The sequence below is a fragment of the Bison bison genome, unplaced genomic scaffold (assembly GCF_000754665.1).
Source record: "Bison bison bison isolate TAMUID 2011002044 unplaced genomic scaffold, Bison_UMD1.0 scf7180017864178, whole genome shotgun sequence".
NCBI lineage: Eukaryota > Metazoa > Chordata > Mammalia > Artiodactyla > Bovidae > Bison > Bison bison.
The window spans coordinates 916089-932952 of NW_011494750.1; the positions used below are offsets into that span (position 1 = coordinate 916089).

The window sequence follows — 16864 nt, forward strand, 5'->3', positions numbered from 1 at the left end:
GACTCTGAACCCTTTGGGAAAGAACGGGACACAGCCATCATGAAGATGGCCAAGGAGGCTGGTGTGGAGGTGGTCACCGAGAACTCGCATACTCTCTATGACCTGGACAAGTAAGAGATGGGTCCCGGGCTCAGCTTGCCCATTGTGGGAGTTGGTGGTTTGGGCCCCTGCTGAGCGGAACTCAAGGAGGTTCAGCGGTAGGGCCCCCTGGCACATGGGGCATGGCGTTTTCTCGGAGCTGGGGGAGAACAGGTCAGAGTAGGGACCCGTAGAGCTCACCCAATTTGGGTGCTGCTGCTGCTGCTAAGTCGCTTCAGTTGTGTCCGACTGTGTGTGATCCCATAGATGGCAGCCCACCAGTCTTCCCTGTCCCTGGGATTCTGCAGGCAAGAACACTGGAGTGGGTTGCCATTTCCTTCTCCAATGCATGAAAGTGAAAAGTGAAAGTGAAGTCTCTCAGTTGTGTCCAACTCTTTGTGACCCCATGGACTGCAGCCTACCAGGCTCCTCCATCCATGGGGTTTTCTAGGCAAAAGTACTGGAGTGGGGTGCCATTGCCTTCTCCAAATTTGGGTGCAGAGAGGCTCATTAGGCCCAAGAGACGCAAGCAGGATCTTCATAGATCTGCTCCTAACACGCTCCAGGCCCACCTACCCCACATGCTCCTGCTTCCATCCTGCTGCTCAGAAACTGCCCTCTGACCTCAGTGGGGCCCTGTCTGTGGCCCCTCCCAGTAGATATCTGCTCTCACAGGCACAGCTTCTGTTACCCAGCTGCGTTCCCTGGGCTCCCCTGGCTCTTGGGTTTCCAGGCCTCACATTTAGGTGTTGCCCTGGAGGCTTGAGAGATTGCTGTGGGGGCCCTGTGCTTTCAGAGAGGCCAGGAGGAAACCCCCTCCTCCCCTTCCTTCCCTGCCAGGGCTGTCCCTCTTGGGCTGCTGCCGTCACCAAGGCTTCCCGCCCGCCTTCCCCAGACCGGTGGTGGCTGCTGGGAGGCCAGGTCACACAGCTCTGCATGTGAGCTGGGCTCACAGGAGGCACTGGGTGTGGAGCGCCTCCTCCCGCCACGTGCCGGAGGAGGAGGCGGAGGCACTGCCGGAGCAGCAGCCAACCTTCTGCCTCCGCTAATGGAGGGGAGGAGAGAGGAACTGAGATGAACTAGCCCGGCAAGTTCTGGCTTGTCGTCAGCTGCTGCTTGGCCAACAGGGGCCTCGGGAGTCTGGCTCCAGCCCATCCGAATTCATCCTTACATAAACAGCCTCAATTCGCCTCTAAACTCTCCTCTAGCTTTTTTTCTTACCTGAGTGCAGCTGTGTTTTTGTAAACTGCAAAAAAACCTTTAAGGTTGAGTTGTGACTATGAACCCCGAGCCTCCGATTTAGGGAGGGACAGGCTGTTCCCCACCTCTCTGTTCTAGTAACTAGGGCCCAAGGAGAGAATGAATTTCCACCCAAGGAACACGTTTGCAGCTCTTATCAAAGAACTTCCTGGAGGCTTACGGTGGGGTAGAGACAGTCCACAGGGCACCCTGTGGCTTGGACAGGCAGGCCAAGGACCGTGAAGGCCAGTGGGGACTTTTCTGTGATAAGAGAGATATGGACAGTGTCTGTCTTTAGGCGGCTCCACACCGGCACCAGGGAACCTGGAATTGAGCCCCAGATTTGGCCCTGACTTGCTCTGTTACCCAAGGCACCTGCTCCAGCAATCTGGGCTTCATTTCCCTCTCGGTAACATGGAGACGTAGCCTCCTTGTCCCCTCCTTTCCCCCTAGGGGTGGGACCCAGAGCGGATGAGGAAGGCCACCCTCCAAGCCTGCGCGGTCTGGGCTGTTTTCTGGGCGGGCAGAGACCTGAGACGAAGGGCCTCGTGAGTGACGGCAGGCGTCTTTGGGATTCCCAGGATCATTGAGCTGAATGGGCAGAAGCCGCCCCTTACCTACAAGCGCTTTCAGGCCATCATCAGCCGCATGGAGCTCCCCAGGAAGCCCGTGGGCTCCGTGACCAGCCAGCAGATGGAGGGCTGCCGGGCCGAGATCCAGGAGAGCCACGACGAGACCTACGGCGTGCCCTCCCTGGAGGAGCTGGGTGCGTACGCCTGCCCCAGCCCCTCATACTGTCACCTCCTTTTTCGTTTAAAAAAAAAAAAAACAGCTTACTATTTTTTTTTTCTTTTTCGTCAAAGTGATGCTTGTTATTGTGGACACTTTAGAAAATAGAGATGAAAATGGAAATAACTGTCACAGTTACCCACCACTGATAATTTTACAGCAATCCTTCTGGTCTTTTTTCCTGTTCATATTCACATGTTCAGCTTCTGTTTCTAGTTCATGACTAATTTTGTACTTTTACCTCTCAGACATAGCCTGGCATTGGCATCAGTGGGCTTCTCAATACCAACATAACTGGTATTGCCTCTGATGAAAGGGGCTATGTCAGCCTCTCTCCCCTTCCTCCCCTATCACACATTTTTTTTTCTATCTGAACGAAGTTAGCCTGTTTTACCTAAAAACCACACCTGTAGCCAGCTAACCTGCCAGGGCCAGTCATATAGAATTGTTCTCACCTGCCTATAATGAGACGTGGCTGAGATGAGGGAGGCAAGGGAAAGGAGAGAAGAGGTCACAGTGGGAAGAAAACCTGCATGACTTAGAAAACATCACTGAGGAAGCATTAAGGATTATCTCAGTGACTTCCCTGGTAGCTCAGACGGTAAAGTGTCTGCCTACAATGTGGGAGACCCAGGTTCGATCCCTAGGTCAGGAAGATCCTCTGGAGAAGGAAGTGGCAACCCACTCCAGTACTCTTGCCTGGAAAATCCCATGGAAGGAGGTAGGCTACAGTCCATGGGGTCGCAAAGAGTGGGACACAACTGAGCGACTTCACTTCGCTTTAGTCCTGTTAGCACCAAGAACACCATAGTCCAGCTCGCACAGAGCTCAGAGAACAGAGTCGCGTGTGAGGACTTGCTGCACCATCACCAAACTGACCTGACCCCCAGTCCTGTGGCCCTGCTGCCCCTCTCTAGGATTCCCCACTGAAGGGCTCGGCCCAGCAGTCTGGCAGGGAGGAGAGACGGAAGCGCTGGCCCGCCTGGATAAGCACCTGGAACGGAAGGTATGGCCCTTATTCCGAGACACAGGGCTTCAGATGCTGACACCCCGGTGCAGCCAGGGGGATGGAGCCAGGTTCATGTCCCTGAGTGCCTCTTCATTCAAGCTGGTTGAAAAAGTCTTCATGTCAATAACAGCAATAAGAGCAGCTACCATTCATGAGCGCTTACACCATGGGCTGGTCACCGGGCGGAGCATTTCTAGGTCTAGCGCCTGCTTGTGCTGCTGAGTCGCTTCAGTCGCGTCCGACTCTGTGCTACCGCAGAGATGGCAGCCCGCCAGGCTTCCCCGTCCCTGGGATTCTCCAGGCAAGAACACTGGAGTGGGGTGCCATTGCCTATTTCCTTTCATTTTTCCATCTGCCCTGCAAGGTAGGTATTAAGCTGTCCATTTTACCAATGAGGAAATCAAGACTTGCCTGAGGTCACACAGTTACTAAGTTGCGGGGTGTGATCTTGTTCTACTTGGTTCTAAAACTTGGGCTAGATTGCTTTTTTTTCATCAGTGTGTCCCCTTACTAAGAGGTCAGTGGGTAAGAGGTCAGATACTCTCTTACTAAGAGGATATCTGGTAGTAAAGTGTAGAAGATTATTTTGTGTTTCCATGTTCCCCACCCCTGCTCGCTTTGGCCGAGTCTCCTCCAAGGCACTGATTTCCATTTGCTCAGAGCAGAACGAATGGCCCACCCCCCAGTGAAGCCGGAATTGCTCAGAGGGAAGAAAGAGGCTGAGGCCCCAGAGGAGGCCCTCACAATGTGCCCCCCCACCTACACCCCCTGGGACTAGAGAAGCAGAGACTGTTCTCAAGAACAGTCACCTCCTATTTCCTGCCCCCCTGCAGCTGGTTTATAGACTGGGTCCCTAGAATCACGGCATGTTCTATTCCTGCTCAGGTATTGGGCATTTGGCCCAGCAGCCAGGTGGTAACAATGCAAGAAGGAGGCTAAGACAGCCCACTTGGGAAGAGTGCTCCCCAGCCCAGGAAGTACCTCGCCAGCAATGAAGGCGGGTCATGGGCCTAGTCTCCCCAAGGCCCAGCGGCCTTGAGGTCCCCATTTGGATCTTACCATCAGACAGGGCCAAAAGCAAGCCCCAGCCATTAAAAGGAGGAACATTGATGTCCAAGATCTGTGAGGGAACCGACCTCTGTCCACATTAGCTTTACACAGACATCCTTGTAGTCAGTCTGGAGACAAAGGCTGGGCCGAGGGGGCAGAAAGGGGAACCTATATCAGGGCCCTTTAGACTCAAAGGTGGTCTTGGGGAATACTGTATTTTACGTATCTGGGAGAACCCAAGGTGCCTGATGGACAGGACTTTAAACCATTTCAGGAGGTTTATTTTAACTTCTTCACTTCTCCAAATCTGAAGTGAGCATTTTCTTAGGTTGGGACGGTCTAGCTACTAGAAAGCCTGCCCAACACGACAGACATAGAGTCTAAAACATAGTCTATAGAGGTGACAGCTGTGAAAGTACATTTAGGTGAGGAAAGGAGTGGCTCAGAGGGTTGTGAAAGTGGACACGCAAGAGGACTGACTCTGTTATCAGTTCTTGTTTGCAAGATGGCTTTTGAAAAAGGAATTTTTCTTAACTCATATAACCAAGAGTCCCAGGAGGTAGCCTTCAGGCACAGCTGGATCCAGGTGTCCAACTAATGCTACTTGGAATGCATTCTCCATCTCAGCACTGCCTTCCTGTGTATTATTTCATTCTCAGGCAGGCTTTCCTTGAGTGTGGCAAGGCAGGTCACCAGAGGCTTACTTTCAATGTGCTTAGTACTACCTGAGAAAGTTTCCAAAAGCTTCAGAAAAAGTCCCAAGAAGTGTTTTCATTGGTCTGGCTTGGGTCATGTGACTGTCCCCGACTGTCACTATGGCCAGGGAAAGGGCTGCCCCCTTCCCTGGTCAGACTTGAATCTGGGCGTGAGCCCACTCCCAGAGTCCAAGGTGGGCTCAGCTCTACCCTACCCAGTTGACCTGAGATTAGGGAAGGATTGGGTCACCACAAGAACATTAAGTGCTGTTACCAGAAAGGGGGCCAAACAGTATGGTCTTTACCAGTGGGTTACCCAGTAGTAGCTGAGGGCAAGCATCTATCCACAAGTGTCCCAGTTATTAAATGAAAAAGGAGCAGTGGAATCTTGCAGCCCCGAGTGATTCACTAATGACTGCAGCACCAAGGATAGTGGCCGTCAGGCATGTCCCCCCTGTAGTCTTGGCAAAGACAGGAATCCTGAGTCCGAGCCAGTCTCTGGTACCAGCACCAGTTTGCAGGCAGCACACAGGCCAGAGGAATGTGTTGAACTGCACCCGTAAGAACGCAGGGAAATCCAGATTGTGGGAATTAGTGCAAGTCACAGATCTTGAGTTCTTTTACAAGAAATCTAAAAGGAAAAGAAGGAAACGGCAGGAAATACATAGAATAAAGTAAATAACACGTTGGACTCTTTGACATGACCAAGACTAAACAAAATGTGCCTGCGGATGTACATGTGGATGAAAAAAAGAATAGAAAACACTTAAAAATGCAAGGAGTAACTGAGAAGGTAAAGCCCTCCCATCCAAATGTGCTTTGAAAAAACAGAAAAATATAAACATTTTAAAATGCTGGGACCTGATTATTAATAAAATTGGGCAGGTGGTCATTGATGGAGCAGGGAAGGGACCTGACTGGCAGAGCACGTAGGTGGGCTTCTGGGGTGGCCGGCAAGGTACTGATTCTTGAACTTCGGTGGCGGTTGCAGAGGTATTTGCCTTAGAATAATTCATTAAGCCACCCATCGGTGTGCTTTTGTATCTATGTTTCACTTAAAAAGATTTTCAAAGAATGGTGGGCAAGGATGCGAGCAGGCAAATATACCTTGTGTCTGTTAGAGGTACTTAACCAATACCTGAGGGTCACCTGCCAGGAAGGTAGCTTTGAGGCTGAGGCTTGAAGGAAGAGTCAAAATTAACCAAGGAAAGGGAGCTGCATGTGCAAAGGCTAGCAAGAGCATGATGCTTCAAGAAGAGCGGCAAGGGAGGAAGCTAGAAACATGGGCCCCCCGCAGACTGCAGGGTGCTTGTGAGCCTTGTTTAGGATTTGGGACTCTAGCCTGAGAATACCAGGAAGCCTGGTGCTGGTGTCGCCCTCGGGGACAGGCATTTTAAAGAACCACTCTGCTCCCGGTGTGGACAGTGGATTAGAGGGGACAAGAGCTGCTGCAGAGGCAGGTGGGAGGCTGTCACAGTTGTCCAGTATAGATAGTCTTAGCCTAAACCAGGTCGATGGCAACAGGGGATGGAAAGAAAAGGACAGAGCAGAGAAATACTTGGACAGTGGGACTGACATGACCTGCTGAGGGAGGGCAGGGAAAGGTGACGGCCGTGCTTTTGGCTCTGGCAACGAGGTGGATGACAATGTGCTTTCTGAGGTAAGGCATGCCAATGGAAGGGCAGTTTAAAGAAAAGAGCTTGCTACCCTTGAGGCCTGAGAGTCAGTCCAGTGGAGATCTCTGGCAGGGAGTTGGATAGGGTGATTTGGGAGTCTAGGTTGCAGTCGGGGCGCAAGCTAGAGCCATGGTGATTGTCTGCAAGGAAGTAGCCTTAGAGGATCCACGGGACCGGATGAACTCAGCTGGAGCACAGTGGAGCAGAGGACCCGGGACAGAGCCCTGGGACGCCAGCACTTCAGGGTTGGGAGGCACGGTGGAGCTGGTGAAACATGAGTAGCCAGCCAGGTGAGAGCTGAGAGGCGACCAGGAGCCCACGGAATGGTGGGTATGGAGACGGGAGCGCGGGCAACAGGGTGAGTGGCTGGGAGGCCCCGAAATGAAAGGACAGAAAAAGCGCACAGGATTCAGTGGCGTGGACGTCATGGAGGCTCTGGTGGGAGTGGTGAAGGGGACGTGGAGCTGGGTTCGAGGAAATAGAGTGAGGCTGGCTGTGAAGGGAGGAAAGAGGATGCAGGGGGAAGTCTGCAGGGTGACTGGAAAGTATTTATTTTTGTTTTGTTTTGTTTGCAAAGAGCCGAGACCATTTCCCCATTGTCGTTAGAGTGGACGCAGAAGAGAGGGAGAGGTGGAATGTGTGTAAGAAGGAATGGAGGAGGGCTCCAGAGCCGGGCGGAGGCCTCAGCCTTGGGCAGGGTCGCAGGGGGGGTGGGTGCAGGAGAGTCTGTAGATTTGGTGGCTAAAAGTTGAGGTGTTTCCTACCTGATGGCTTCCATTTCCTTGTCCTGAGGAAAGAAGGTCATCTGCTGAAGAGGGGTAGGTGAGTATGGAATTGGAGGTCTCAAGAGGGTATAAGTTGGTGAAATAGTCCTCACAAAGAACAAGAGGGCATTAGGAATTGAGAAATAAAATAGTTGTTAGAGGGAGTGGAAAAGACTGGAGTCAGTCCCTCCAGCCCTGTCTCTTACCATCTTTGTAACCCCAGCAGTCACATAACCCTTCTCAGCCTTAGTTCCTCATTTTCAAAAGGAGGTGACAAATGCTGCCTCACGGGATTGCTAATAGCAAATGAGAGAACAGGTGTCCCTGAGTTGTGGAGGTTAAGTACCCTGCCGGCAGCAACTGGTGAGAAAAACAAGACAAGTGACCCCGCAATTCGTGACTCTGGGTCCGCAGTTGTGGGTTAGTGCTGTGGAGCGGTGGGCAGAAGTGCCCAGGCGAATCTGTGCAGTAGCAGCCTCAGGGCCCCTGTGACAGTGGGAGCTGAGCGAGAGCTGCCCTCTTCTGTAACATGGAAGCCCATGTTTCTTTCTTCTGTAGAGTCATAGCCTGTTCAGTGCTTTCAGAAACTTTCAAATCTGTAATTTTATTTAATCTCCAGCAGGTAGGAAACTTTGTTCTCATTTAATAGATAAGTCACTGAGGGACTAAATAACTTACTACAGTCATAGCACAAATTAAACAGAGTCAGGATGAGAACATGGGCCCCGTTGTTCGGTTGGTTGGTGGTTCCATCAGAAGTTGTGCCAGCCTGAAGGGGTGGGATGTGCACAGGACTCTTGTCCTGGCTCCTTGGCTTTCTGGTCTGCGACCTTAAGCAGGTTCCTTAACCACCAGCTGCCATCAGGCTTGTTCATCGGCAGCATCCCGGCTTGTCCTTCCTCCGCTCTCTCTTTCTGCTGCAGGCCTGGGTTGCCAACTACGAGAGGCCCCGGATGAACGCCAACTCCCTGCTGGCCAGCCCAACGGGCCTCAGCCCCTACCTGCGCTTTGGCTGCCTCTCCTGCCGTCTCTTCTACTACCGCCTGTGGGACCTGTATAAGAAGGTGAGGGTTGTCAGCCTGCCCCCGCGTGCAGCCGAGAGGACCGGGGTCTTCTGGGCAGATCAGTCGCCATACAGGGAGGCCTTCCCTCTGGCTAAAGTGTGGGTACTGTCCAGAGACAGTGAGGAGGAGGCCACATCCGAGAGGTGGCCAAGCCAAGCACAACCCCAACCGCCGCTCAAAACCAAATCCAGCTTCTCAAGTGGAGCCGGACAGGCCGGCTTCAGGGTGTGAGCCCGGGGTGGCAGAGCTGCCAGCAGCAGCGGGGTGAGGACTGAGCCCTCAGGGTGGGAGGCAGGATGGGTGAGGCTGGGGCCAGTCCTGAGGTGAAGAGCGCAGTGGCCCACTACGGGGCGGCGTCCAGACTATCTCGTGGCGCTTGCCCATCAGTGATGAGGAAGTAAGCAGAGGGCCGGCTGCAGGGCCGGATGGGGCAACAGGCAGAGTGCCTTGTGGTGATGTACCCGCCCCCACCGAGAGAGAGGGCCGCACCTCCCGCCCCTGAGATTCATCAGCTCACACTTGCATCTGCATTGTTTCATGTGTCCTTAAGTTGCCAGCATCCAGATTTTGTGGCCTGGGGTAGCTTTGCCACCTCAGTGGGTAATCTTGTGATTTTAGGAAAATTATCATTCCCTTGGGGCTTCCCAGGTGGCACAGTGATAAAGAATCTGCCTGCCAATGCAGGAGACACAAGAGACACAAGTTCAATGCTTGGATTGGGAAGATCCACTGGAGGAGGGCATGGCCACCCACTCCAGTATGCTTGCCTGGAGAATCCCAGGGACAGAGGAAGTTGGGGCTACAGTCCATGGGTTGAAAAGAGTTCAGATGTGACTGAGCACACACGCATCATTCGCTTGGAGGTCTGATGTCTTAGTTCCCTCGTGGCCCCAGATCCAGGCTTTGGGTATTACGTATTTAACCAAAATCTAGACTGAGCATTTTTGTGTGTGCGCTGTTGAGAAAACTCCCTTTGACATTTTAGAAAGGAGAGTTACACAGGGGCCCCTGAGGACAAGGACTGTGACCAGCCTGGGGAGCTCAGTTCCCGCCCCGAGTCCCACAGCACTGTCCCTTCCGCCACCTGCCGACCCTCAGCCGTTCTTGGTGCTCAGAGCAGCAGTGGGCACAGCCAGGGTGCCAGGTTCTGCGGGCACCTTCTGCCGTTTCTCCTGGGCACGGCCCCTCCCCGCATCGAGGGTGGAGGTGGCAGCTCCGGTCCTTTGTGGGGAGGCCTGGACGGTGTGCTGTGGGCGGGGCAGGCGTTTGTACCCGTGTGCTTCCCCGCCCCCAGGTGAAGCGGAACAGCACGCCCCCACTCTCCCTGTTTGGGCAACTCCTGTGGCGAGAGTTCTTTTACACGGCGGCCACCAACAACCCCAGGTTCGACCGCATGGAGGGGAACCCCATCTGCATCCAGATCCCCTGGGATCGCAACCCCGAGGCCTTGGCCAAGTGGGCCGAGGGCAAGACAGGCTTTCCCTGGATCGACGCCATCATGACCCAGCTGAGGCAGGAGGGGTGGATCCACCACCTGGCCCGGCACGCTGTGGCCTGCTTCCTCACGCGCGGGGACCTCTGGGTCAGCTGGGAGAGCGGGGTCCGGGTGAGTGCTCTCTCAGTGGGCAGCCCCCATGGGGGCTAGGGCGTGGGCTGGGACCCCTGGGTGCAGGAAATTGTCTCCAGATCCTTCTTGGCTTGCTAGCAGCAGAAGGCTTTGACACCCTTCTCCGGGGTGCATGTGGTGACTGGGGGAGAAGCATGGTCGTAGGCCCCCCTGGAGGCTCATGGTTTCTCCTGCCTGCATCTAGGTGTTTGATGAGCTGCTGCTGGACGCAGACTTCAGCGTGAACGCTGGCAGCTGGATGTGGCTGTCCTGCAGCGCTTTCTTCCAGCAGTTCTTCCACTGCTACTGCCCGGTGGGTTTTGGCCGCCGCACAGACCCCAGTGGAGACTACATCAGGTGAGGATGCAGAGCAGGCTTTCTGACCACTGCAGCCTCCTCCTCGGGTGAGATACACTTGGCCTTTGAAGGAGGCTCCCAGCGTGCTGACAGGTTGTCTGGTGGGTGCGTTTCAGGCGATACCTGCCCAAACTGAAAGGGTTCCCCTCCCGGTACATCTACGAGCCCTGGAATGCCCCAGAGTCCATTCAGAAGGCAGCCAAGTGCGTCATTGGCGTGGACTACCCCCGGCCCATCGTCAACCACGCCGAGGCCAGCCGGCTCAACATCGAGCGGATGAAGCAGGTTTACCAGCAGCTGTCCCGCTACCGGGGACTCTGTAAGGACCATCCCCTCATCCCCAACAGGAACAGCACCTCTGGGCTCCTGGGGTGGGAATGGGGGTTCCCAGATATTTGCAGGGGGACACTGCTGAGTGCTGCCTTCCAGGCTGTTAACTTGACTTCCTGGGCATAGGCCGCTCAGGCAGGGCTGAATGAGTTGCAGCCAGTGGAGAGAGACAGAACCTAGGACCCCCCTGTCTTGTCCTCCCCTGCCCCGGGGCCCTGTGCAGTCCTGTGAGTTTGCATTCCGATTACTCCCCTGCCTCTTTCCCAGGTCTGCTGGCATCTGTCCCTTCCTGTGTGGAAGACCTCAGCAACCCAGTGGCAGAGCCCAGCTCGATCCAGGCAGGGAGCTCAAGCAGTGTAGGTGAGTACAGCTGGCCTCCGGGGGCCTGTGCCCGTCCCAGGGGCACTGCAGAGCTACCCCCACTTCAGTCACGGGGTCTGAGGACGGAGACCAGAACACTCATGCCCTGGTGGAGCTTGAACTCCCCCCAGGGACACAGATGTTACAAAGGAACTGTGCAGGATCATGTCAGATACCAAGTGCTTTGCAGGAAAGTCGAGTCGAATGACCTGCTAAGAGAGCTCTGGGGAGGGAGGTGACTTTAGGTGGAGCACCAGAGCCCCAGGTAGTGAGCAGAGCCAGCCTTCCGAGAACAGGGGGAAGAGCATTCCAGGCAAAGGGAATAGCAAGAAAAGACTCAGAGACGGAAGCGAGCTGCCTGTCCCAGGAACGAAAGGAGGGAGGCCAGTGGGGCTGGCGTGTCCTGAGTGACAAGCTGGAGCGAGACAAGGATGGATAGCCGGAGCAGCGCCGTGTAGACTGTGCGTCCACAGGAGGGTTAGCGTTCCCTCATGTGTGCAGGGAGAAGGCGCTGACAGGGTCAGCAGGGCAGAGGCGTGATCGCTTTATGTTTTAAAGAGCTCACTCTGCCTGCTGTGTGTGTGTGGAGAGCACAGCGTGGGCAGGAGCCCCCGAGGACGGGGAGGCTGGACAGGGGGCGACGAGTCGTCCAGGCAGGAGGTGGCAGGAGAGAGGGGTAGGCAGACTTGCCCCTTTCTTAACCTCTGCCCTTCAGCTCTGGGACGAAGACTGGCAAGTTCAGACTGTAGAGAACTACAGAGCTTTTTCTACTTTGCCTGGCCAGGTGAGCTCCACAGGGGAGAGCATGCTCATCCCAGCTTCGGGAGGCCTGTTGCAGAGGGAAGGCCTCAGTCCCCGAGCAAGGAGAGCCGCCGGGCCCGTCCGTCTCCGGCCTGGAGCCCTTGGCACTTGGGCCCCAGAGCTGGCACTCGTGCCTGCAGGCCTGATCATGCACTCCTCGGATCTTTCCAGGCGGTCACTGCTGAAGGAGGGGGACTGGTCTGAGGAGCAGTCTCCCTGTCCCCTAAAAAGCAACCTCTGCACAGTTGAGGGTCATGTGGGCTTAACGCATGTGTCCGTGTGACACTGACCTGCTTCCCTACAGGCCCAAGACCACTGCCCGGGGGCCCAGCGTCTCCCAAGCGCAAACTGGAAGCAGCAGAGGAGCCGCCTGGTGGAGAGCTCAGCAAACGGGCCAGGGTGGCAGAGTCGCTCCCCTCAGAACTGCCGAGCAGGGGCGTCTGAGAGTGAGTGAGGCGGAAGAGAGGCGGAGGTGAGGAAGGGGGGAGAGTCTCGTGGGGTCAGGCGGGGAGGGCTGGGGGTGAGTTTGGGAAACTACCACCCTGCCAGGTGAAGCTTAAAACCCAGCAAACGGGATTAAAGCCTGGTGAGGACTGCATGACTTCTTTAGGATTTCAGCTCAAATTCTACCATTCTTACTTTTACACCTTCTAATACTAAAAAGAGAATTTAAAGGTAAAGCTTTGTTCCTTCTTTGCTAGCTATGGGAAAGGAAAAAAAAGAACTCTTTCTACCTGTCAAAGTGAGCCAGATCCAAAAAAAAGAAAGCGGAGACCTGGGTGTGAAGCTGAGGGGGAAGCCATCCCAGGGCAGGGCTCGGGGTGCTTCAGGCCCCTCTGCCAGTTGCCCTGACGGGCTGTGCGCTTGAGACTGGCCAGCAGAGGGCAGCACACACTTTCAGAATGTAGGCTTAGGGGTGCTTGGAGGCTCACTCAGCCCAGCCCCACCACCCACCTACCCAGGCTCCCCGTCAGTCATCTGTGCCTCTTACAGCCACGCCTCCATTCAGGTCTTTCTCGTGGCTTCAGCTCTGCACTTTCCTGTCAGCGCTCATCTTCCTTGGAAGCCCCTGAATGTCTTCAAAAACAAAAACCTGGCTCTTCTTCCCCAGAGTAAGAGGGCCTTTTATGCCTTTCTGGGGAAGACATAAATTACTATCCACTTTGGGTCACCATCTTGGGCTGTTCCTTATGTGCCGTGTCTGCAAAATTAGATGGGAGGGGAATTTTCTCTGTGAAGCCAATTCTTTTTTTCTAAGCTCTTGCACTTCAAGGCCGGGCGGGGCCATCTGGTCTCTGCGTCTAGACTCACTTGTCAGTGATGCAGCAGATGTTTGATGCCCTTTACCCGACTAGGCGCTTTGTCACAGACGTCACAGGTGGACAGATTTGTGTTATCTCGTCCTGGGAGTACTGGCAACCTTGGACATTACCTCTTAGTTCTCTCTTAAGTCTGTGATACTAAGCAAAGTTCATTCTGTCTTACAAATCTGGAACTTGCCAAGCTGATACTCTGACTTTCAGATGAGAAGATCAAAGAACAGAGAGGTTAAACGTCTGGGTTATGGTTGCTCAGGAAGGTAATGGCATCCACTTGAGCCTGAAACTGTTGCCAGCAAATGTGTGAGGAAAGGGAGCTTAAGACATATAAAACATGATACGATGCCCATCCATAAGGATGTAATAGTCTGCTTAGAGAAACAAGACAAATGATCTATAATTCCTGGACAGATGATTCACACTCCACCAGCTTAGCATTAGACACAGGTTGGTGGGCTGGAGCGATCCAGGAGTACAAGACAGAAGTTACCCTAGAGGACCTGGGCGACGAATTGAATCTAGGCAGCAAGGCGGGGCGTTTGGCAGCAAGGCGGGGCGTTTCCGACAAGAACAACAGCTTAATGATTACATGATCTTGTGCAGATTACTTAAGCTCTCTGAGACTTGGTTTCCTCATCAAAAATTAGGTTCTTGTTACAAAGATTAAATGATTAAATATATGTGTTAGTAACATATGGGGCTACTAGGATGAACAACGTGGCTACTGTGGTGAAAACGAAAGAGGGATTTAGTTTTCTTAAGGAACAAAAGGCCCAGAGCACGGTGTTGCTGGTTTGGGTTTGATGGCTCAACAATGTCAGAGCCAATTTTTCTGAGATTCTCTTATTTCTTGGCCTTAAGGTGGCTGCCACAGCTTCAGCCATCAATTCCTTGCTCAAAGCAAAAAAGAGAAGGAATCGCAGAGACAGCTGCACTCATTCATTCAATAAACATAAATCAGGTGATGACACGTTGCCAGACACTGTTGTAGGCACTGAATATGGTTGTGAACATGACCGACAGCGTCCTGCCCGCCCTTGGGTGCGTCTTCGTGAGAGGAGACAGACAGTAAGCAGACAGAAACACCTTGTGTCAAGAAGCCCTAAGTGGTGATGAAGGGAAAATAAAGCTGAGTAAAAGAAAGTAAAGTTTGGGTTGGGGGCCCAGTGAAGGTTTTTTGCAGTTTTATACTGTGCCAAGTCGTCAGGGGGTGCCTCTCTTCCTTTTCATCAAGAAAATAAAACCTTTACCAGGACACCTCTTCTGCAGCTTTTCACATTGGCGTCATGAGCCAGAACTGAGTCATGAAGCCACCCCCAAGCTGGGAAATAGGATCCGGATTGTTTAGACCATTGATCTCCAACCTGAGTGAGCAACAGAAGCCCCTGGAGGATTTGTTAAGCCGCAGATGGCTGGGCCCCACCCCCAACGAGCCTGGGCTGGGGCCTGAGAATTTGCATTTCTAACACGTTCCCAGCAGTTGATGATGATGCTGTTCTGGGACTGCCTCTGAGAATCACTGACTTAGACCATTCCTAATCTATTGTCTGAGCCATGTCCACGAGTCGTCAGACAAAATCCAGGTTCTGTTAGCTACAGAGTGTGGGTGCTGGTCAGTAATTAACACTTTCTGTGTAATACACAGGGTACTTAGCCTTGCGTGCTGAGTCGCTTCAGTCGTGTCTGACTCTTTGCAACCTTATGGACTGTAGCCCACCAGACTCCTGTGTCCTTGGAATTCTCCAGACAAGAATACCAGAGTGGTTGCCATTTCCTCCTCCAGGGGATCTTCCCCACTCAGGGATCGAACCTCCGTGTCTTAAGTCCCCTGCACTGGCAGGCAGGTTCTTTACCACTGGTGCCGCCTGGGAGGCCCCACTTAGCCTTAGAAGTTCCTAAATAAGATGATAGCTATTATTATTATGGATATTGTTATTACTATTTTTTTACAAGAACATAAGGTTACAGTTGGGTCCAGTCATGGAGGGTCTTAAATGTCAAGCAGACAGAGTCCTTGGTGTGTACTCTCTGGGAACGGAGGCGCATTTTGAAACAGAGTGAATGATCAAACTGGCATTTTTTGAAGATTAACCAGGCATTGGGCTGGGGCTCTAGAGGAAGCTGTGTGGGGAGAGAGCCAGTCGCGAGGCTGTGGCGGTGATTCCAAGAGGACACTGAAGGGTGCAGAGGCCAGCACCTCTCCTCGCGTGTAGTCCAGGGGTGTCCCTCAGCCTGTCGGGATGGGGAGGACTGATTCTCAAGGGTCAGCCCTTCATCGTGCCAGTCGACTGGAAGTGGGGCCTGGAGGTCAGAGGACAGGACGGATACTCGTGTTCTTCGGAAACCCTGAAAGAGAAGAGTGTCTCAGTGGCGCTTGTGTTTCGCTGTGTGCTGGGGTTGCACCGGGGCCTGAGGATGGCTGGGCATCATCACCAGTGATCAGTGATGACAGCATCTCGTCACCTGCCCCACCCATCAAGCACAAGCCTTGGGGAAAGAGGAGAAACCGTGTGTGAAAAGCCTCCGGGTAAAATGCACCACAGACGAAATCACGTCGCCGCCTTGCATGTGCTTCTCAGGGTGTCTTTGATTCTGTCATTGTTACCGCAGTCAGAGCCAGCACCCTGGGCTGGACGGGCCACACAGCAGTGGCCCCTGGGCCTGAGTCGGTAGTCTTAACTGCCTTCGCCCCTACTCCTCTCTATCAGTGTAGCTGAGTGACTCGGCCGGATTCACAACCGTGCTGAGGTGCTCTAGCTGTCTGGTGTGAATAAGCATACTTCACCAGCCGGAGGCTCCATCGCGGGCCCTTCAGGCCGAGTTTAGCTCCAGCCTCTCTCGTTTGTTATTCTGTTGTTTCCGATGCCTCAGGCCTGGGCCAGACAATGATTTAAACTGATCTTGTGGGAAAACATATCCTAATATCAGTTGGTTCCACGCTTACCTCAAACCCACATCAGTATCTGTTCTGCATTTGGTTACTGTACGATGTTCACAAAACTGAAAAATAAGCCAGCCTCAAATAGCTTTCATTTCAGCTGCTTCTCCGTAATCCCCAAAGCTGCTGACCTCTCAGGATTCCATCAGCTTCCAATTGTGTGCAGGTTTTTTGTATTGGTCCAATTATTTTAGCAGTGCACAGGATCTATTTGCCCTTCTGCTGGTACATACTGATCTGTTGAGAGAAGCCTATTGAACACAGAAGGTTCATGGCCAAGGACCACCTCTCCCCGTCCTCCGCCCGAAGTTCACGCAGGCTTGGTTAGCCGTGGGGCTCCCCTGAGGAGGGCACAGCTCTCCACTCCAGTGTTCCTGCCTGGAGAATCCCATGGGTAGAGGAGCCTGGCAGGCTACAGTCCACTGGGTCACAAAGACTCAGACACAACTGAGCGACTGACAATTTCACTTTTCACTGAGGAGAACCTGACTTCTAGAATCTCTTTGTTGTCTTTCTGACAATGGCATACATCTGCTGCATATATGTCCGTCCTTACGTGAACCTGTGTGTGAGGGGCACTGAGCAGTCTGTAAGACGCTGCCCCGGGGGAAGCGGAGGCTGTGTGGTGGTCAGAAGCCCGTCCTGGGAGCCTGCACACAGGTTTTTCTCGCCTCTCTGACTCAGTTCCTGAAACGAGAATTTATTGGGACTTGACATCCCCTCGCACTTTCGCTGCCGCTTACTCAGTAGCTGCTGACGGACAGACACCCCTCCCCTTTGCTGTGGTAC

At 53.5% G+C, this 16864-nt stretch overlaps 1 protein-coding gene across 1 annotated transcript in view; it reads left to right on the top strand.

Moving 5' to 3' along the window:
- The window catches only part of CRY2 (cryptochrome circadian clock 2), a 36606-nt gene that overhangs the window by 13427 nt on the left and 6315 nt on the right, over positions 1 to 16864 (top strand). Inside the window, exons 4-12 of the mRNA XM_010842331.1 lie at positions 1 to 110; positions 1899 to 2083; positions 3024 to 3112; positions 8224 to 8364; positions 9659 to 9970; positions 10176 to 10327; positions 10444 to 10646; positions 10925 to 11017; positions 12123 to 12290. The exon at positions 1 to 110 is cut by the window's left edge and continues 13 nt beyond it. Coding sequence (XP_010840633.1) covers positions 1 to 110; positions 1899 to 2083; positions 3024 to 3112; positions 8224 to 8364; positions 9659 to 9970; positions 10176 to 10327; positions 10444 to 10646; positions 10925 to 11017; positions 12123 to 12262 — 1425 coding nt within the window. The 3' untranslated portion in view covers positions 12263 to 12290. The remainder of the gene's footprint in view (positions 111 to 1898; positions 2084 to 3023; positions 3113 to 8223; positions 8365 to 9658; positions 9971 to 10175; positions 10328 to 10443; positions 10647 to 10924; positions 11018 to 12122; positions 12291 to 16864) is intronic.